Below are 21,450 nucleotides of genomic sequence, written 5' to 3' on the forward strand. Positions count from 1 at the left end.
TTTTGTGTTTTGGAACATGTAACAAAGACTTCCGTGCTTCCCAGTTCATGCCAACCAAATTATCTGTGCTTTTTCTGTCTTTTCTTGGGAAACTGTGGGCCTGCGGCTTGTTAGGCCAATCACAGGATACTTGATCATCCCCAGGGAGTCAGAGTCCCATATTTATCCTGACAGAGGAAGCAAGGTCTGATGAGGAAAATAATTGAGGCATTTCTTTAATGCTGCTATTTCATTTCTTCCTCCTCCCTCAGAATTCTGACTTCATCATCATGCTTGCTGAGGCTTTCGATGCGATTTAGAGTCATCAGAATTTCCTTTCCTTTGTGAAAGGAAATTTTCCTCATCTCTCCCAAGTCCTCCTCCAGAAGTCTGTTAGGTTTGACTGGGGCTCAAAGATGAAAGCACAAAAATTCTCCTATAGACTCATATCCGTTAGGGTGGCACCTCTCAAAACACAACAAAAGCAGAAAATAGCGAATTTGGTAAGGCTGTGGAGAAACTGGAACCCTCGTGCATTGTTAGGGAGACTGTAAAATGACGTAGCTGCTGTGGAAAATAATATGGCAGCCTCTCAAAAACGTAAAAGCAACATTACCATACAATCCAGCAATTCCACTTCTGAGTATATGTCCAAAAGAATCAAAAGCAGAAACTTAAGGTGACACCTGTACGCCCATGTTCACAGCAGCATGAGTCTTAGCGATGACACGAGGATCCACTGGTAGATGAACGGATAAACCAAGTGTGGTCTACACGTGCAATGCAATATTATTCAGCCTTAAAAAGAAAGGAAATTCTGATACCGGCTACAACACAGAGAAGCCTTGAGGAGGACATTAACCTAACTGAGATAAGCCAGTCACAAAAGACAAATACTGCATGATTCCACTTAGATGAGGTACCTTAAGTACTTAAAGTCAGAAAGCAGAAAGGAGAGTGGTTGCCAGGGGTTGGGGCGGTGGGGGGAGGGAAATGGGAAGTGGTTGTTTAAGTGGTTCTGTTTAACTGAGCCAAATTTCAGTTCTGCAAGATGAAACGTGTTCTAGAGATGGCTGGAGGTATTGGTTGTGCAAAAATTTGTCTTTTACTTAATACTACTAACTGATCACTTAAAAAAGGTTATGATGGTAAATTTCACATTATATGTATTATATCACAATTAAAATTAAAACCACACAGACATATAGAACTCATTCATCACCTCTGGCCCTTGCAAGTGACTTAATCCCTTTGACCATGTTCAACCTGGTAATACTATGCAGCTCTATCCAATGGAACCTTCAGTGATGACAGAAATGTTGTTTATTTGCACTGTCTGATATGGTACACCCATTGGGTTTTGAGTGTGATGAGTGCAGAAGATGCTGAATTTTATTTTTATTCAGCTGAAATTTAATTAATTAATTTCGTTAATTTTTATTCAGTTTAATTTAGCCACATGCAGCAAGTGGCTGCCGTGTCGGACAGGGAAGGTAGACTGTACATTTACATGACTGTTTGAAAACACTTTCGCTCCTCAGCACAGAGCTACAGCAGTCAGACTGTAAACCTAAGAAGGTAAAGGCTGGCTTATGTGTGGGCCCCAGTTCTGTTTGAACCCCCAGTATTATGAATTTGCTACAGAGCGTTTTGCCAAGAGTGTGATTATTTTAGAAGCCTGGTGTGGCATCACTGGCATCTGTTATTGGGCCCACGAGCAGAGTTGGCCTTAATTCGCAGGCCAGCCTTTTCTAGTCAAATGCCCTTGGGAAACCTAAATTCCTTCACTGCCGCACACGGGCTTCTTCACTCGTCCCTGTAAATCCTTGGAGTGATGTTGTAAACTAACGCTCAAGTCCAAGGCCTTCTACAGAAACTGTGCAAGCACATTGCTGTTTCTTCTGGGTATCCTGCCAGTCAGTGCCGGCTTTACTTTTTGAGGCTTTCCTGGAAAACACAGACAGGTAAGAGAGGTGACAAATTCTTACACTGAAATAGAATCCCACAATAAAATGGATGAACCCTAATACATTCCTCCTCTAACACAAGAGTAATTACACATGTCACTATGTACTGTATAATGCTGCTTTAGAAATAGTAAAGATTGCTGGCAGCTGAAGGGACTTACATTTCAGCAGGCTGCAAACAGAAGACTTAACCAGCCAGCCAGTGGGCAGCATTCCTTCATGACAGCCCAGTGTTTAATGACTGTGTGTGCCGCATTTATCTTCATGGAATGAATGAAAGCTGTTTATTGAAGCACAAAATATTGAGCGTTTGATGCGAATGGGTGTGTGGCAGGAAGGAGATAAAGAAAAGCATATATTATTCTTCCACTAAATGGATATGGGCTGTCTAATAAGGACCTCCCGGTTTAGCTCCGGTGGATTTGCTCACTGGGAACACTTTCTCTTTCTTTTTCAGCAATGGGTCGAAGGCCTGAGATCCATCATTCACAACTTCAGGGCCAACAACGTCAGCCCGATGACGTGCCTCAAGAAGCAGTGAGTTTTGTTTGCATGACCCTTTGCGCTTGGCGTTTACCAAGTGAATGCAGACTAGGAGATGAAGGCTGCGTATACGCACCGGGCAGCACCTGCCTTGCCTTCCCCGCTGAGCTCCTGACTTTGGAGAAGTCTTTGACCAGTACACACTGGTACCCTTCCTGCCACCTGGCAGGCCTGTGTGATGCCCACAGCCCAAAATTTATTTGAGGGGAATGGTTGGTGGCAGGAAGGTACTGGAACTCCACCTCCTCAGTGTCCCCTGGGCTGTGGGCCTGGGCTTTTGTGTCCCCAGGCTGCCGATAGTAGCTTTGTGTGCCTGGTGCCATAGCTGGGGGCTGGGTGCAGCTCAAGCCTCTACTGCATGAGACTGAGGGATGGGGAGTACCGCTCCATTCGGCAGAAGCACCCACCACTCTGGAGGGAGAGGAGCACTGACCCCAGGGACTGTTTCACAAGCAGTCAGGGATCCAAAGGTACTTCTGAACTTCAAAAGGCAGGCCTTCCTTCCCCCAGCTCGCTGTATCCAAAATTCAGAGAGGCGCCAGGTGGTAGCTTTTAACCCTATCAAGTTATTCTTTATGGGTGACGTGAAAGTTACTCAAGTAGAAACCCTAGCCAAAGCCCCAGTCCGCCTGTTTGAGAAGCAGTGATCCGGGGCCCGGGGCAGGCGGCGGGTGGTGCGGGGAGAGCCTGCACCGAGCAAGCTGCACGCATCTCTTAGCCGGGCCCGGCCAGCACCCAGGGTGGGACTCCTTGGCTTCTGGGTGATGGAAGGAGAGCTCTGCCCCCCAGGCCTTCCGTGTCTTGCTCTGGTTCCTTTGGCGGCGCTCTGGGAGCATGGGCTATGCTGTAATCCCCGGCGTTAGCCACTTCGTTGCCCGAGGACTTTGGGAAAGTTCTTACCTTGTGCCTCACTGTCCTCATCTGTGCATCAAGGTGGTGACACCGCTCGTAAGAGTCCTCGCAGAGCAAATGAGGCCATGCAAAGCCGGTGCCTGGCCCCTCACTCCCCCTAACTCAGAATTACTTATTTTGATTCTGATGTCCTCATTCCAGTGTTTCCCTGTTGTTTTAGAAGAGGGGAGTTGTTCAGTCGTGTATTTTCCTGTTTTTGTGCAGCTGCTTCTCCTTTCCCTCTGCAGTTGCTCTGGCATGATTTCTTAAAAATAAAGAGCAACCCAGCAGGTATTTTGAGGTCATGGAATCCCGAAGGGTCTCAGACTTCTGGCATGCCCTCTTAGGCCTGGGGGAGCCAATTCCTTGTGTCCAGATGCCAGATCTCAGCTGCCCTCATGGGTGTCCCACCCAGACTGCTTTTCATTGCTGGTGTTCACCCATCCACCAGCTGCTGGAGGGTGAGGTCACTCAGGACTCACGTCTGCCTGCTTCTCCAGAGGACCACCCTCTGCCTACAGAGGATCACCAGTAGATCATTACCTCCCAGAGTATCCCAGGGGCCCAGCTCCAGGACCCCTGCCCATATCAAAATCCACAGCGTCCCTTAAGGTTGACCCTTCATGTCCCTGGTTTAGGAGGGCTGACCCCACACTCGCCCCTTCTTCAGAAAGGAAGCCCACAGCCAATGACAGGCTGAGACAGGATATCAGAGCCTGCCCCCTTGCCGCCAGGCCTGGCGCAGATCACACTTCAGAGGTCCCAGTGGCCTCGGGACGAAGCCCGGCTGAGAGCACAGCTTGATGTGACTGTCCCTCCCTGTCTGCCCACTGCCTTACTCCTGTGGTCCTGAAACCAGCCCCTTAAAGGTAGCCATTTGTGCTTCGAGGAACACTGACTTAAGACAGAAGCTTTACCAACTCCTCATGTTCTGCAGATTGTTAGATTATTTACAAGAACGGTGAGAATGGGATCCGTAGCTAAGAACAGCCCTGGCACCAAAGGATAGGTGTTCCAGGCCCCCCTGAGTCCTGAAAACCTGGGAAAAGCACAGCATTTCTCACCATCAGTTTGAGTTGATGAACTTCTCTGACAGGGACAAGTTAAGGATTCAGATTCCTTCATGGAGATGGTGTCCACCCATCCGTCAGTTGCATGAGGAGTAGGTCACAGAGGGCTCGCGCCTGCCTGCTTCTCCTTTTGCACTTCCCTGCTCCCTGGGGTGGCAGAGGGGTGAGGGCCGGGGGCGTCCCCACTGACTTCAGACAAGCCTGCTGCTGTCACCATGCCCTAGCCTTTCTTAACCCCTTAGTAGATTATTAAACAGCAGCAGTCAAGGACAAGAACAGTCACCAAACAAGTGCCAATAATTTGCTGTGTTCAATGCAAACACCCAATTTCCTAATTCGTCTAGGATTACCAGATAAAATATGGGACTCTCGGTGAAATTTAAATAAGTAACAAATAATGTTTTAGTTATCCTAAGCAATATTTGGAACATACCTATAGTTAAAAAAAAGTATTATTTATCTGAAGTTCGAATTTAACTGAGAGTTATATTTTTATTAGCTAAATCTGACAAACAGTAACTTTATCTCATGGTGTGCGATTGTCTCTGGTTTTCTGAATAAATAGTCTTTGTTTGAGGGAACTTTCTTTTCAAGTTTTTAACCAGATGGAAGCTATTCCTCCCAAGAAACATTAAAACAGTTGTTACTGTTGTTTTCCAGCTGGATGAAATTGTCATTTATGACCAACACAAATGGGAAAATTCCAGTTAGGAGGTAAGTCAGTTATTCCCAAGTGCTCGGCACAGCCTGGGTCGGCCCTCATGATACCAGTCCACAGAGAAAGGCCCCCATGAGGACTTGTTAATTGCTTTAGTTACAGGTATTTCTGGAATCTTAGTTTGAATTACATTATCAGATGCTGTGTTTACTTCGTAAAAATCACTTATGGATGTAAAGTCGCATTTTTCCTCAGAATGCATAGCAATAAGCCTGATAAAGAACTTCTGAAAATGAAGGAGTGTTTTTTTTTAATTTTCAGAAAAGTGGGTTTTGGGGATTTAAGTAGCTTCCCTGGTGTCTCAGATGATGAAGCAGCTGCCTGCAATGCAGGAGACCCAGAGTCAGTCCCTGGATTGGAGAAGATCCCCTGGAGAAGAAAATGGCAACCGACTCCAGTATTCTTACCTGGGAAATTCTGTGGACAGAGGGGCCTGGGGGGCTACAGTCTGTGGGGTCACAAAAGAGTGGAACACAACTGAGCAACCAACAATTTCAACTTTCTTCCATCTTTCACCTACTTGCCCCAAACAACCGTTGCTAAAATTAGAGAAGTTTCTTTTCTGTTCTGTACCTACAGTAGGGGGGTAGGGATGTGTCTTAGGAGGTGCGATGCCTCTGGACATTGCCGCTCATCCTGGGTTCCGTCGGCCCTCTGTGCCCAGGGCCAGGGGGCACCACTGAGTCTGGGTGTGTTGTCACTGCCACCACACCCCCTTCAGGATTGGCGCTTCCCCTTCACCCTGCCCAAAGTAGCAGTGACGGGGGAAAGAGGCGGTACAGCCTGGTGGAGCCAGGAGTGAAGAGCCAATGAGCCGGAAACGGCCTCCGCGCTATGCTTCAGCCTCAAGCCAACATGCCTCACCCTCTGAGGGCCCCACTCTGCTCCGCTGCTCCTAGCGTTAGGACTGTTCCTGACCTGTGGGTCCATTGGAAGTCCATGCAGTGGGAGTGATGGGGGTTGTTCACCCAGCTCCCCAGTGTTTTTTTGGCTGGTGTTTGTGGTAAGCACTCCATGGTAATTGCCAAAGCTGGGCTGGGCCCTGGGGCGTTTGCTGCCCATCAGAAGCCAGGAGTGTATTCAGAGTCCTGAACCTGAACTCAGCATGAGCTCCCGGACCCCAACCCGCTCTTCAAGAATTCTCCAGGCTCGCGTTCAAGTTGAGCTCTTGCCCAACACTTTAGCAAAGAAGCCAACCAGCAAATAGCCACAGGCAGAACCCAGGCTACCAGGTGGAGCCTGTCTTGGAATGGCTGTAACCGTCAGGATGAGGGCCACAGGTCGCCCATTGCATGGCATTTGGGGGAGAGCCTTGGAGCAGCTGCACACTGGCCGTTTCTGCCTCTCCTTTCCCCCCTTCTCTGCTAGCCTCGAAGCTTCCATTCTGCATTCCCCCGAGGGCATCTCCCTCAGCATCCTTTCACATTTAATAGAACTATCCTAGAGATCATCATTTTCCTTAATTCTATGGATGACAGCAGTCATGAACGAGGGTATCCACGTGACACAGCTGAGGTATCAGTGAGGAAACACAGGGCATGCATGTTGTAAAGAAGACCAGGCAGTAATCTTTTTATTTCACCTTTTATTGAGGGCTTCCAGAGTTATCCAGAGTTATCACGGAGAAGGCAGTGGCACCCCACTCTAGTACTCTTGCCTGGAAAATCCCATGGACAGAGGAGCCTGGTGGGCTGCTGTCTATGGGGTCGCATAGAGTCGGACACGACTGAGCAACTTCACTTTCACTTTTCACTTTTCATGCATTGGAGAACGAAATGGCAACCCACTCCAGTGTTCTTGCCTGGAGAATCCCAGGGAGGGAGGAGCCTGCCGTCTATGGGGTCGCACAGAGTCGGACATGACTGAAGCGCCGCAGCAGCAGCAGCAGCAGCAGAGTTGTCAACTTCATGCATCTGTTGTGGTCTTTACGAACCTATATGTAGGATTCTGTTTTTTATTTAATAACTTACAAGCAAGTCAGTTTTGCATTTACTTTAGAAGTTTTTTAAAAAGTCCTGCTAGGGACTTCCCTGGTAGTCCAGTGGTTAAAGCTTCACATCTTTGAATTGCAAGGGCTGCAGGTTCAATCCCTGGTTAAGGAGGTACGATCCCACATGCCTAGTGGCCAAAAAAAACAAACAAAACATAAAACAGAGACAATATTGTAGCAAATTCAATAAAAACTTTTAAGAAATGGTCCACCTCAAAAAAAAAAATCTTAAAAAGCCATGCTACCACCTTGATCAGTGTTTGTTGGCAAAGACACTTTACACTCATCCTTGTCTTAAATAAAACCCTTTGCTCTATTGAGAATAGCAGGGTAACGATTTTAATGTATCTCAGGATCCTACAGCTATTGCCAAATATTTAGTGCATTTTTATTTAAAAATAAGTATGGAAGTAATAGGGCTTCCCAGGTAGCACAGTGGTAAAGAGTCTACCTGCCAACACCAGAGGCACAAGAGAGGAGAGTTTGATCCCTGAGTCGGGAAGATCCCCTGGAAAAGGAAATGACAACTGGCTCTGCTCTTCTTGCCTGGAGAATCCCACGGGCAGAGGAGTCTGGATGGTTACAGTTCTTGGGGTCACAAAGAGTCAGACACATACACATGAAGTAGTAAGTTCAAACTTGGAACAAATAGCAGTGTGAAGACCAGCAATGTAAGTTGGGTCTGTTTTTACATACCTTGCTCTCCTGATTGTTCTTCCAAGAAAAGGTTCAGGAAATGTGATCAGAGCACCCCTAGCCATCAGTTCTGGTGTCATTTGTAGATATCCTGCTGATCAAGCCTCTGTTCCACAAGCTTGGAAGCCTGATCCAGCCTGTTCACGAACAAAATTATTGCTTGCCTCTTTTCGTAGCAATAGCCCAGATGTTTTCTCATCCTCTTTACTGCTCTCTGACATGAACTCTGGGGCGGCTGCCAGTGTTAGCAGGTGTTTGACACAGGACACCTGTGGTCTGGGGGCAGTGTGACAGAGTTGAAGCAGAATTGATATCGAGCTAGTGAAAAGCGGATAAATCTTTGTGTGGATGAACTGCCAAGGGCAAGGTGGAAATTGTTCTGAGTGTTTTAATGGATGCGAAGAGTAAACACGTTAAAATGTGGCTTCATCGCTATCACTCTGAGGTTTTAAAATGGAAACTTAGTGTAGTGTGTGTAAGATTAGAGGCGATCTGGCTTCACGGTCATTAGATCAGGGTTCGGCGGTTGTAACCGATGCTTTTTTTTTTCAATGCTTAATGTCTAAGAAGAATTTGTGTCTCCTTTCTTTCTTTGTGCCTCTCTTCCGCCATCTGCCTTTCTCCCAAACCTGCACACTCATGCTCAGTTTACCTTCCCACCCAGACCAAAGCTTTGAAAGTCACTCTTCTTATATATATTTTTGCTGTTTCCCATTCCTTGTAACCTGGAGTTAGAACCAACAGCTGTGGCTAGAAGAAGTCCCAAAGGAGAGTGTGCGCTAAGAGGGCTGAGACCTCAAGAGTGGTCCCTACAGCCCAGCGTCCACATAATCCGTCCACATCCCGAAGGCCCGGCCTGCTGCAGTGAAGGTCTGGATCTGTGGGGCTCCCCTTCATGCTCCTCCTTGACTGCAAAGCTGGTGTTAACACCGCTGGATGGATTGTAGAGGCTTTGAGGGCAGAGGGGGACTCAGCTTCTAGAGTCACTGCTGTCTTGGTCATCTGTAAGGTCTCCTGGAACAGGGAATTTAATTGGATAGGACTGGGCACCACTTCCGGGTATTTGCTTCTCTCACACTTCCTTTGGGAAGGGTGGTGTGTTTTGATTCAAGACGATTTGCGGGGAAGCACTGAGCTGTGCTCTGTGTGGCTGTGTATAAAGGGTTGCATGAATCACAGTCCTTTATACATATTTTGTCTGCCAAAGAAATGCCCTCTGAAGCTATCTGAATGCTCCCAGCCTGTGATAAATGTGTTTCTCTCAACCTATGATAAGTGTGTTTCTCCTGGCTAAATACTGCATCTCTGGAAAATCAGAGAATTCACCTTTGCTCCACAACCCTCCTCACTCCCGAGCCAAATCCATTTAAGGCCCAAGAATAACTCTGCAAGCTGCCTGGAGACAAGGCAGCCCCCTCCCCCACCCCTCACCTCCAGGGAGATGGTCTTTTTCCCTTCCTTCTCCTGCTTTTTCTTGTCCCCTCATGCAAAGATGGGCCTGAGAACAAGCCCTTCTGGCCATCACATAACCTCTTGTCTTTATTTATTTATTCATTTATGTACTCACACATGCCATATAGCATGCGGGCTCTTAGTTCCCTGACTGGGAATCAAACTCATGTCCCCTGAAGTGGAAGCCTGGAGTCCTAACTTGGACAGCCAGGGAGTTCCCAGCTCTTGCCTTTATTATCTTCTCAACAGTCATGTCTCTGGGCTCTGACTTTGCCCTCACTGATGTCTTCCCACGTGGATTTTCCTCCTTTGTGGCCCTGGACACCCTGTTTTGTCCGTCTCAGTTTCTCTGTCCCCCACAAATTCTTAACCTCCTACTCCCGAGAGATGTCCTTGTCCTGCTTTCTGTTCCTTGTCATTTTCCCAAGCCCCAGCCAGTATCCTCCTCCTGCAGACTCTTCCCTCCCTGCCACACCATCTCCCCAACATCACGTTGTCTGCCGGGAATCAAGCCTAAGTCTCCTGCGTGGACAGACAGACTCATTACCACTGAACCACCTGGGCAGCCCTAACACATACATACTCTTTTTCAAAAATGACAAAATGAGCAGCTACTTTCCCCTACATTATAAAGGGCAGATAAAGTACTTTTTAATCCAATGTATGAAATTTCCATGAACTCTCGAGAAGTGGGAAAATGTGGGCATAGCACCCTCTGCCCTGAAACTGGTTTAATACTCATGTATGCTCCACCATCTCTGCGGGTCTGTGAAAGAGAATTCATAGCCCTCCCTATGTTTGTATACAGTTGTCTCAAACTCTCTTAAAAGTGCACTTCTTGAAGTATTCTTAGACTGAGTATGAAACAGTAGTTTTGAATGAATGCGCAGCGGTTCACTGACCTGTAGCTGGTTCTTCTAGTCTCTCCTTGAGGCTGTCACTGCAGTGGAAGGGGCGCCTTCTCCCCCTGATCTAGGGGGACCGGTCAGCACTCGCCCATGGAGCTGGCCTCCGCTCACGCGAATGGCGGGGCATGGCACAAGCTGAGGCGAGGAGGCTCACCGTCCTGTGCTCCTGGGAAGGTTCCACAGCCACACGGCACACAAAAGTCAGCTCTCTCTTCCCCCAGTGGCTGAACTTCTGATTTATGTCATTATGGTGACTAACTACCTGAGCTTCCACTCAGGTGGGAATGAAGGTTCTTTGGGTGGCGCAGATACGCCTCAGAGTCAAGTGTGGATTCCAGGGTCTAAGTCCTCTCCTCAGCTGTGTTCGTTCTGAGTGTTTCCAGTGTTTTAGTCAGAAGAAGTCTCTTTTCTGCTTTGATCATCATCAGGAAATACACTCCTTAAGGTGTCATCCATTTTCCTAGCCTTGCACACCATACTAGTTCAAAGGCACCACCGTTATTCAAAAATACCACATCTCAGGGTAGTGCCAAGATTCTGCTGAAACACTGAATAATTGTTCCCCTGCCTCCCTTCTCCCCAATATCTGTCACTTTCTTAATAAAGTCCCCAATCCTTGAGGCAACTGACATGTCAGAGTAGCTCATGGGTGCTTGGCTAGAAAAATATATATATATACAAATGAAATATGTCTGATAATGCGTGTCAGCTGCAGTATGGGGCCAGGAAAGGGTGACCCCGGGCATGGGCTGAGTCCTAAGGGGCCTCCTTCCTGTCCCCAAGTCACCATGAGCTTCTGTTCTAGAGCTGCTGGTCCATCTGCATCCCTTTTTCCTAAGAAAGCAAATTGATAGGGTCAAAATTTATTACTGTGGTTGTCTAGTGGTCTGGATCCTGGATACATATGTTCACAAGTAGCCCGGGGGACTGTCTGTCTTAGAATCAAGTCACCTGACTGGCACAACCAGCTCTGGTCAGCAGAGGGCCATTTCAGGAGCCAGTTTGGGGAGTGAAAAATACCCAGAAAGGAGAAGTGATTTTATTTTCCTTTTTCTTTTCTTCTATCCCACCATCTTGGATCTTTGCATCACAGAAAACAGAATTAATAGCAACTTTTTTTTTTTCCTTTTCTGCCCTAGTATTACTAGAACCTTTGCATCGGGGAAAACAGAAAAGGTGATCTTTCAAGCACTCAAGGAGCTAGGTCTTCCCAGTGGAAAGGTATTCATTAATTTAATAACATTGTTCTAAAACCACTTTGTGTATTTTTGTCCTCATGTAATAAGTAAGATTATTTATATTAAGCTGATTCAGTTAGATTCAGAATTAGGTTCAGTCACATATAGTACAGTTAATTTTTCCTTTATTCTCTTCCCTTCTATCCTTCCTTCCTTTTGTTTTGGGGGCATTTTAACCTAAACATTATAGTATTCAAATAACGTATTTCCAAATGTTCCTGGTAACTTTATTAAGAAAAGGAAATGGCAGCAGGCTGCTCTTTCGCACAACTTATTGAAAGCTTATTTTATAGAAGCCCATCAACATTCACAGAACCATGCACAATGTCAGCATGAAAAATGGCTCATAAATTAACTTCTTCAGGACAGCTGTGTGATATTTTAAGAAGCACCTCTCCCCAAGCAAAACATTTGAGTTTGTGGCCCTTTGGATTTAAAATAGTTGCATTGAAATAAATTTAAAAAATAAAACAGTTGCAATGAATGTCTTAACTGCAAGAAAGATTTAGGCTGTTACTGTCCTAACAAATCCTATTTGAAATATAAGGTTCAGTATGAAAGGTAAACTCTTTTAGAACTCCCTTTATGATGCCTGTAAAAATTCACAAAATAAACATAAGAAAACATTGGCTTTGACTTAGTCAGCATCCTTGTGGCAAGTAGTTGCATTGTTCCTTCAAGGAGCGGAAGAAGAAATGTTTCTTTGTGTTTGTTCTATGGAGTATCTCCCAGAGCAAGCCCAGCTGTGGCCAGTGTTTGAACATCCAAACCATGGGTGCGTGGTAACTAGAAACACTCTTTTACATGCGCCGTATTACTAGTAGGCTGGCCCACGGTTGGACCTTCTGGCTCCTATCAGGAAGAGTCAGAGATGAAAACCCTGGGATTACAAGTAATCATCACTCTGCTGCATGAACCTGTCAGTTCTGTAGATCCTCCAAAGAGAGAGAACGGTGCCTGATTTATGACAATGCTTCTCTTCTTTCCAGAATGATGAAATTGAGCCTGCCGCATTTACTTATGAAAAGTTCTATGAACTGACACAAAAGATTTGTCCTCGGACAGATATAGAGGATCTTTTCAAAAAAATGTAAGTTCCGTTTATGAGAAAGTGTCACATCGAAGTTATCCTTGCTCTTTTAGACTTTAAAACCATTTTTTGTCCTAATATCTTCATATAATATGTTGACAGTATCTAGGAATGTCTAGTCAGGGTTACATTTTCACCCCTTAGTTTATTTGGTGTAAAAGTTCACTCTGATTTTTTGAGAAACTTTTACATAAGTTGGTTGCAGCACCTGGAACTTCCCCCCTCCTCTCCCTGCATTGGCTTTACTAACTACCTACAATGTTAACCTGCTCCTTTAGGTATTAACCCGTTATGTGAACTAACGAGATTCGATTTGGAATGTTATTATGTTGTTCAAAAGTCCATTCATTCCAATTATTTCAAATGGATGACTTACATGTTGTTTTATAATAATGCCTTTGGATAATGCAAAAGAAGGATTGCAGATATTTTCTATAAGTTAGGGGGAGTGATTTATTGCCTTTGCTGTTCTTGGGTGTTTTTTTTTTTCTTTACAAACAGTCTCTGGCCATTTTAAGAGTTCACCACTACTTCAGGTTTAGAAAAGTAAGTTTAGGATTATCAACCACAAATGTCAACATGTAAATCGTGCCTCCTGTAGCATCATATACCACAACTTACTTTTTCTAATAAATTTCTTTTCAGCAATGGAGACAAAACTGATTATTTAACGGTAGACCAATTAGTGAGCTTTCTAAATGAAGTAAGCTTTTTCATACATTAACTCCATCAGTCTGTGTGCAGTGGCTTGCTTCCTCCAGCATCCTCATTGCATGCCTGCATCCTGCACCCCCATTTGCTTTGCTTCTGACCTGCTGATCTTTCCATGATGGCTTTACCAGGTGCAAAAATCAGCTGCTGCCCCCGTGTGTCCATGCGTTTCCTCATTGGCTTTGCACACTGCTTTTTTGTTGGTTTCTTGCTGTGATGTGTAGCTCTGGGTCTGTGTATGTGTGTGAATTTGATAATATGTTCACTTAATTAAATGTGTCTGTGTTTTGCAAGATGATATTTAAGGTACTTATCTTTTTTTTTTTTTTTCTATTTACTTATAAGAAATAGAAAGGGAATGGATTGAGTTTACCACCCTATAGTTGGATTCGCCATCGCTAACTTTTTCTCATACTTTTGCATGGACTGGGAAAGCCTTATTTTTGTCTTTTAATGGATTGCATGTAAGAAAAATATGTAGGTTTGAACAGAATATTTTGACAACAAGCACAACACTGGAGTTCCTGGGTGAAAGCATAGTGCATATTAGGCCAGTGGGATGACAGGTTAAATTTTTACTTTTTATTTTTGTAACAAGCTCAGAACTAATTTTAGAATGTGATTCACTCAACAACCAAAACTAGTTGACAAAATTTGCTTAAGCCCAAGAGAAATATATTTCAGAACACATAAACATTCCAACTTTTATGAAAACTAAAATTAACTTTTTTTTTCTCTACATGTACAAGAAAGTGTTTTCAGTGAAACCCATTGAAGCTCTTGTTAATACAAAAAATGGAAATGCACTTTTTGTCTAATATGTTAAATAATAAGAAGACTTTAAATGAGGGATGGACAGTATATTTTTGTTCCAAAACAATTGATAGTAACCATTATACCATATAAAGACAAAACATTAAGATAGACAGTATCATGCCAGGTAGAAGGTATTGCCTCATGAAAAAGCAGCAGGCAGACTGATTTGCCAGTTTGAAGACACATAGCACACCTTTGCTGAAGGGCTTCTCCTTTCTTTTGAGTCAGGGCCCAGGGGCTCCCAATTTGTAGGGTTGCACTTGAGAAGCTACGATACCCAGAGCCTGGAAGCATGGATGCAGGAGAGACAAGGTCCCTCATGTATCAGCACAGATGTCTCTACTTTAAAGTAATCCTTTCAGTTCACCACAATATTTATTTTACTTTAAAACATTTCAAGTTTTTTCACTCCACTAGTTTTTTGTTATGCGGATAATACATTCATAATCTTTACCCAGATATTATACACATTCTTACCCCACTGTTGATCTGAAGTTAAGTTGCTTTGCCCTGCCTCCTTAACCCTTTCCCCACCTTCTGTTTCTTTTAAAAAATGTATTGTTTTATCTCTCTCTGCTTTACATGTACTTTGGGTCATTGGTCATCTTAAGTTTTGGTGAGAGAGGCAAAAATCTTGCTTTCTACTAAAGAGGGAAGATGTTTAGTGGGGAGACGATTAGCACATCATCAGTTTATCACTTCCTAGAGAAAGGCCACTTGCGTGCTCTGGGATGAAGCTGATGCTCAGCCATCTATTAAATGTATCAGAGACTCGATATGCACTACACTTGCACTGTTCAAATGAAGAAACGGTTCTGAAGTCTCCAGTGTACATGCTGCGTTCATGCATCCTTATCTCATCCCCTTCCTTGTATGGGAGACTTTTGTAGACCTACCCAGTAACTACTCTTGTAATTCTTATAAGTCCTGACAAAAAAAAAAAATTAATTTTAAAAGGGATGATCACATATGCTTTCTGTCTCTGCCATCCAAATTCTTTCTTAAATACTTTTCCTTGGTAGCTTTTATCCATCAATATCACTCTGGCCAGTAGTATTCATTCGCTTGGCTTTTCATTAACAATAAGGAGGCACTTTCAGTTTGGGGGTGGGGCTAATTGAATTGCTATGATTCTGGATTTCTTTAGGTCACAGAAACTACAAGACTACAAGTCCACGAAAGTAAAGCCTGTGTTTTTAATCAAAGTGTCTGCCCTGAATGTCTTCCTTTTCTGTCCTAGTGAACTCAGCTGGAAGAACTAGACAGAAATCAGAATGTCTCCTTAAAGAAGGCTGTCAAACGTAGAGAGGGTTCTGCCAGCACCTTGCACCCATAGGACTTTTGAGGACTCTCCCTCTCATTGTTCCAAAGTCTAAAGCACCCCATGGGCAGAGCACCATGGAAACCCATAATGAAAGGAGACAGAATTCATTCTGGAAGGGAGCAGGCACTGGAATGTTAAGGGTCTCTGACTCCAAGAGCCTAGATCTAAACATTTTCAAATGCCTTAGCCACATAGTCTCAGTAAGCTGGAATTTAACATTGTATTAGAAGCCCTGGATGCAATAGGACAAGGAAAAATAAAGAGTCCCAGAAACACAAAAGAACAAGACGTTGTTCATTATTCACAGATGATTGTGTAACCTGAATATCAAAAGCCATCAAAAACTCTTTGAATAGATAAGAGAGTTCAACAAGGTAACCAGAGAAATGATGAACAAAGAAAAGAATCAATAAACACGTATCTATGAGCATTAACCAATTCTCCTGGAGAAGGAAATGGCAACCTGCTCCAGTATTCTTGCCTTGAAAATTCCATGGACAGAGGAACCTGGCAGGCTGCAAAGAGTCAGACACGACTGAGTGACTAACACTTATTTTAACATTTAACAGGGAAAAGTGGTATTTATCATATATTAGCAAAAGCCATGTTTCTTCCCACTACCTTCCAGCTTGTGAGTCCCTTTAGTCCTTATATGCAGTTTTCTGTTCAGTGTGTTAGTGTGTATCTGCAGGAATCTGGACAGAGAGGAGAGACTGTGGTCCATTTTCTGCCTGGTTGCTGTGTAGGGCTTTGTACCACCTGCTCTCTGCCCATGCCATCACCACTCACTGGCTTTTCACAGGGAATTTTGGATCTCCTCCTCATCTAATTCTCAGTGTCTCCACATTCACTGCTCCCCAGAGTGTGATCTGGGCACCAGCAGCCTCAGTATCTACAAGGAACTTGTCAGAAACGTAGAGTCTCAGGTCCCACCCCAGACCTGCTGAGTTGGAATCTGCATTGAACATTTTCTCCAGTTGGTTTGTCTGCACATAAGAGTCTGTGAAGCACTGGATATCTCCTTGGTATCATTACTGTCAGTGGGAGGAATATGAGAGCAGCATGAACTTGTAAATTTGTTATTCTCCATAATGAAGGTAGCCATGGAAATCTACCACTCGAATCTAAAATTTTGGCATAGCTGTATTTCTTGGTCCCGTCCAGTGGGCTGAGGAAAATGTATGTATGTCCGTATGTGTGCCAATATTATGAAAGTAGTGAAGTTGAGTCCAGAAGAGCTGGTGGGGACACTCACTATGAGCTAGCACCTGGTTGGGTACTGCCACCAACTCAGTTCTCTATGTGTCAGGACTAATTAAAGCCTCTTGGCTTCAGTTAGTTTCACCTCTCTTTCCCCATTCCTAATGAGAAACTGAATTGATTTTAGTTTTACCTTCATTGTCCATTTCACTTCAGTTCAGTCACTCAGTCGTGTCTGACTCTTTGCAACCCCATGGACTGCAACACACCAGGCTTCCCCGTCCATCGCCAACTACTGGAGCTTGCTCAAACTCATGTGCATTGCATCGGTGATGCCATCAAACTATCTCATCCTCTGTCGTCCCCTTCTCCTCCTGCCTTCAATCTTTCCCAGCATCAGGCTTTTTTCCAATGAGCCAGTTCTTCACATCAGGTGGCCAAAGTATTGGAGCTTCAGCTTCAGCATCAGTCCTTCAATGAATATTCAAGACTGATCTCCTTTAAGATTAACTGGTTGGATCTCCTTGCAATCCAAGGGACTCTCAAGAGTCTTCTTCAACACCACAGCTCAAAAGCATCAATTCTTCAGCACTCAGCTTTCTTTATAGTCCAACTCTCACATCCATACATGACCACTGGAAAAACCATAGGTTTGACTAGACAGACCTTTATTGCCAAAGTAATGTTTCTGCTTTTTAATATGCTGTCTAGGTTGATCATAGCTTTTCTTCAAAGGAGCAGTGTCTTTTGATTTCAAGGCTGCAGTCACCATCTGCAGTGATTTTGGAGCCCCCCAAAATAAAGTCTGTCACTGTTTCCACTGTTTCCCCGTCTATTTGCCATGAAGTTATGGGACCAGATGCCATGATCTTCGTTTTCTGAATGTTGAGCTTTAAGCCAACTTTTTCACTCTCTTCTTTCACTTTCATTAAGAGGCTTTTTAGTTCCTCTTCACTTTCTGCCATAAAGGTGGTGTCATCTGCATATCTGAGGTGATTGATATTTCTCCCGACAATCTTGATTCCAGCTTGTGCTTCTTCTAGCCCAGCGTTTCTCATGATGCACTCTGCATATAAGATAAATAAGCAGGGTGACAATACACAGCCTTGACATACTCCTTTTCCTATTTGGAACCAGTCTGTTGTTCCATGTCCAGTTCTAACTGTTGCTTCCTGACCTGCATACAGATTTCTCAGGAGGCAAGTCAGGTGGTCTGGTATTCCCATCTCTTTCAGAATTTTCCGCAGCTTGTGATCCACACAGTCAAAGGCTTTGGCGTGACTTCTTACAGGTAATACCTGAGGGCCTGCAGAATTGAGAGATGCACGGAGAGCTGGAGAGAGATCAGAATAAGAAGAGAGGACAGAAGTCTTGGACAAGCATGAGAATCCAGAATTAGTTTTATTTTCTGGTTGCTGGTAGCCTGCCTCCTGCCTCTTATGTATCATAGGATCACATTAGAGCTGCTTTTGTTAATCATTTCTTTTATTTTGCAGTTGAAAGACTGTAAAAAAGGGCTCAAGATCACTTTCCATGTACCATGTCTTTCTTCTTTAATGCTTGAAAAAATTATTTAGTTCTATGAGTAAGGCTTGTCAATTACTCCTTTATCTTTTTATATCTCTTTTGAATATTAGTTGTGTCAACATCTCTCTCTCCCAGTGCTGCTCAGGTTGAAGCCCATTGATGTCTCTTCTCAATAAGAGTACAGACATAATACGAAAGATATATTCATTGTCTCTTCATTTACGTGGTCACAGTTCTGTGAACTATTTTCTGAAGCTAGTCAGTATTATCTTTTATAAGGCTCTGAACATCATGGGGTGTATGCCCTTAGTACATTGCTTCCCCAAATCCCAACTACAAACCTATGGTCTCTCCCCTCAGAGCTGTGATCCATTCACCCCACAGAGCTTATGACTAAGTGGAAATCTTCTGCAGTCTTATTTCTCTGAGATGTCCTGGAAATGATCTTTCTCCTCTTTGTTTTTTCAAATAAAGATTATATTTTTGTGACTTTTAACACAAGTTTGCCATTGTTTCCTTGCCTTTGGGTCATCCAGATTGCGCTGTGCTTCCTTTCTGAAACGTGAGCATTTTCGGGAAAGCAAAAGGTTATCTGGTGGAGCAGATGTAAAGAGAAGTGAAGTTTCATATTGTTGTGGTGCTTATTTGCTGCAAATGTAGAATAAGAGGATATGATACATACATTTTAAGGACTTGGTTTTTCTGGCTGTTGTTTCTGAAAGAAGGATATTCTTCTAGTGAGTATTATGCCCTCTGATAAATTTTGATGAGGTTTACTTGGGAGCAGATTTCAAATGTTTAGCATTCTTCTACCCTTGCAGAACTAAGATACTATTTTTTAAACTGATAGGCAAATATATTTAAATGCATACCTTTACATACGAGTCACACTTCTTAAATTTGAGCACATCAGAATCAACTGACAAGATTGTTAAAATACAGATTCATAGGTTCCACCACAGAAGGTCCAGTTTGGTAGGTTGGGAGTGGGGCCCCCGAATGTGCATCCCTCTCAAGCTCCGGGGTGAGGGTGACGCCCCTGCTGCTCTTCAGAAGCTGCGCTGCAGGAGGCCCCAGCCTAGACCCACATGCCTCTATGCACAGACAGCGCCTGAGAACACTTGGATTCCCTTTCTTCCTTTTCCTAACTTTGTTTCTTTCTTTAACTGAGGCTCTTCTTTCTCTTAAATTCATATGGATTTGCCCCCATGATCTCCATGATTCCTGAACACTTATCAGAGAGCCTATCTTTAAACTGAAAAACTTAATCCTAACAAGAAAGAAAACCTTGTGAGTGTAGTGGCCAACCATGAACAGAACCACAGTGGGGTCCAAAAAGGGCCCTTTATGCCACGTCCGTCTTCCTCCGTGGGAGTGTTGACAGAGACGGGAGAAGGAAGGTACCCAGAAAATGTACTGGTTATTTATTTGCTTGGTTTGAAAGCACTGCATTCTCCCTGGAGGGGCGGTGCTTGTTGCTCCCTTGGGGCGGGCTCTGGAGTTGCATGCCAGCACCCACTTCCTGAACGAGATGCTCGGAGCATGCCTTCACTGCCTGGCACCCCATGGTCCACTGTTCCATCTCTCTGCACCCCAGGACTTTTCTTCCTTATGGGCTCGAGGCCTGTTATTCATGTAACAGTTTCTGCTGTAGCACTTGCATGAATGTGAGCCGTTATTTCTTAGATTCCAATAGAAGCATGCTTCATTGGGATAAACTGGCAAAGAGCTATTGATTCCTTAGGAGTTAACACTCGTCACTCAGGGGGATGGTGGGAAGACCAGATCAGGCGAGGCCACGAGTGCTCTAGGATGACATCACATGTTCTATTGGCCAAAGGCATTCACGCTGTGTGCCCTCACTCTTCAAATGACTGTTTCAAACAAATGGGCAAGGGAAATCCATATGAACTTTTAACAGTTGTTTCTTCAATGCTTTTCCAGTAGTGCTTTTCAAAGTCTGTGCATATATTTGGGTAAAGAGTCATTGCTAGGGTCCTATCTATTGACTGAATTTTGCTCACATGTCCATCTGCCATTTTTTCATTCCAGTTTCCTCTCTTTCTTTATTTGATGGATGACCAGGGACTCAGTGTTTGGTCCTTAAACCTTCCATGAACAATAAGGAATTTTAATAGACCCACTACTTGTAGATACAGAAAGATAGATACACACACACACACACACACACACACTCATACACATATACACTCTCTATTGTAGCTAAGTCAATTAATAAATTGGACTTTTTTCATCTTTGCTGTGAAGTTAGGATGACAAAACTGTAGAAATTTGCTCTCTGTGCCTCATATAATACCAGGAGCCTATGGGTGCTGATTTGAAAAGAATGACATTACCAGCCTCCCAAATGTCTTTAAATATTCATGCACTTTCTGCCCAGAGGATTTCCTCAGGGCAAACCAAGTTGGATTTCACAGTGCAATAGAATTTCTGAACACTGATATTTAAATACAGATTTTCATGTTGTTTTGAGCTTGTAAATATCCTTGTGCAGATTTTCATCCTTATTACAATGGATTCATTTTCATAAATATTTACTCAAGAGAATGAAGTTCACAGTGCCCCCCAAATCTTTTATTCATGTAGAAAGATATAATGAAAATGAAATTATATTTGTCTACCTAACTTTAGGGGTTTGGAGGTTTCTTTGTTATTGTTTTTGGTTTGACATTTACATGGGTATGATTTTTGCTTTTATCTTTTTTTTAAAAAAGACTTTTTATCTCACTTTATAAACACTTATGCCAGATATCTTCCCTGTGGTGTGATGAGACCATACCATTTTCTCTGTTCATCGAATTTGAATGGAAAAAAAAGTATATTTTGTCTCTGCATCTTCAGTTCAGGGAAGGGAGCCAACATGCTACTGCCAAATTTGGACTTTTTTGAAGTCTGTTTTAGGGAGAAAGACAGGAGAAAAGCAAAATCTCTTTGTATAAACATGGTATTATATATATATCTCCTATTAAAATTACATAGTTCATTGATGTGTAATAGCCCAAGGGTGAGGAAGGTCAACCTAAATGGAGTTATTTTCTCATCATAGCATCAACGAGATCCTCGACTGAATGAAATTTTATTCCCATTTTATGATGCTAAAAGGGCAATGCAGATCATTGAGATGTATGAGCCCGATGAAGATTTGAAGAAACAAGGTAAGAAAAGTGAAAAAAAAGAAATTCTCATTATTTTAAAAATTCAAGAGTATATGCAACTTTTAAAATCCTTGCGTTTTTAGTTAAATGTATTTTTAAATGCTTTGGAGCTCTCTAGAGACAAGGATTGATAACTGACTGATTTTTTTTTTCC

At 43.6% G+C, this 21,450-nt stretch overlaps 1 protein-coding gene across 12 annotated transcripts in view; it reads left to right on the forward strand.

Moving 5' to 3' along the window:
- The window catches only part of PLCB4 (phospholipase C beta 4), a 485,151-nt gene that overhangs the window by 346,587 nt on the left and 117,114 nt on the right, over positions 1-21,450 (forward strand). For all 12 annotated transcript variants that reach the window (XM_070800681.1, XM_070800689.1, XM_070800690.1 and 9 more), the window contains 6 exons: positions 2,404-2,483; positions 5,111-5,164; positions 11,354-11,435; positions 12,442-12,542; positions 13,188-13,245; positions 21,188-21,296. In XM_070800681.1, coding sequence (XP_070656782.1) covers positions 2,404-2,483; positions 5,111-5,164; positions 11,354-11,435; positions 12,442-12,542; positions 13,188-13,245; positions 21,188-21,296 — 484 coding nt within the window. The remainder of the gene's footprint in view (positions 1-2,403; positions 2,484-5,110; positions 5,165-11,353; positions 11,436-12,441; positions 12,543-13,187; positions 13,246-21,187; positions 21,297-21,450) is intronic.

Source organism: Bos indicus, chromosome 13 (genome assembly GCF_029378745.1).
Source record: "Bos indicus isolate NIAB-ARS_2022 breed Sahiwal x Tharparkar chromosome 13, NIAB-ARS_B.indTharparkar_mat_pri_1.0, whole genome shotgun sequence".
Taxonomy (NCBI): Eukaryota; Metazoa; Chordata; class Mammalia; order Artiodactyla; family Bovidae; genus Bos; species Bos indicus.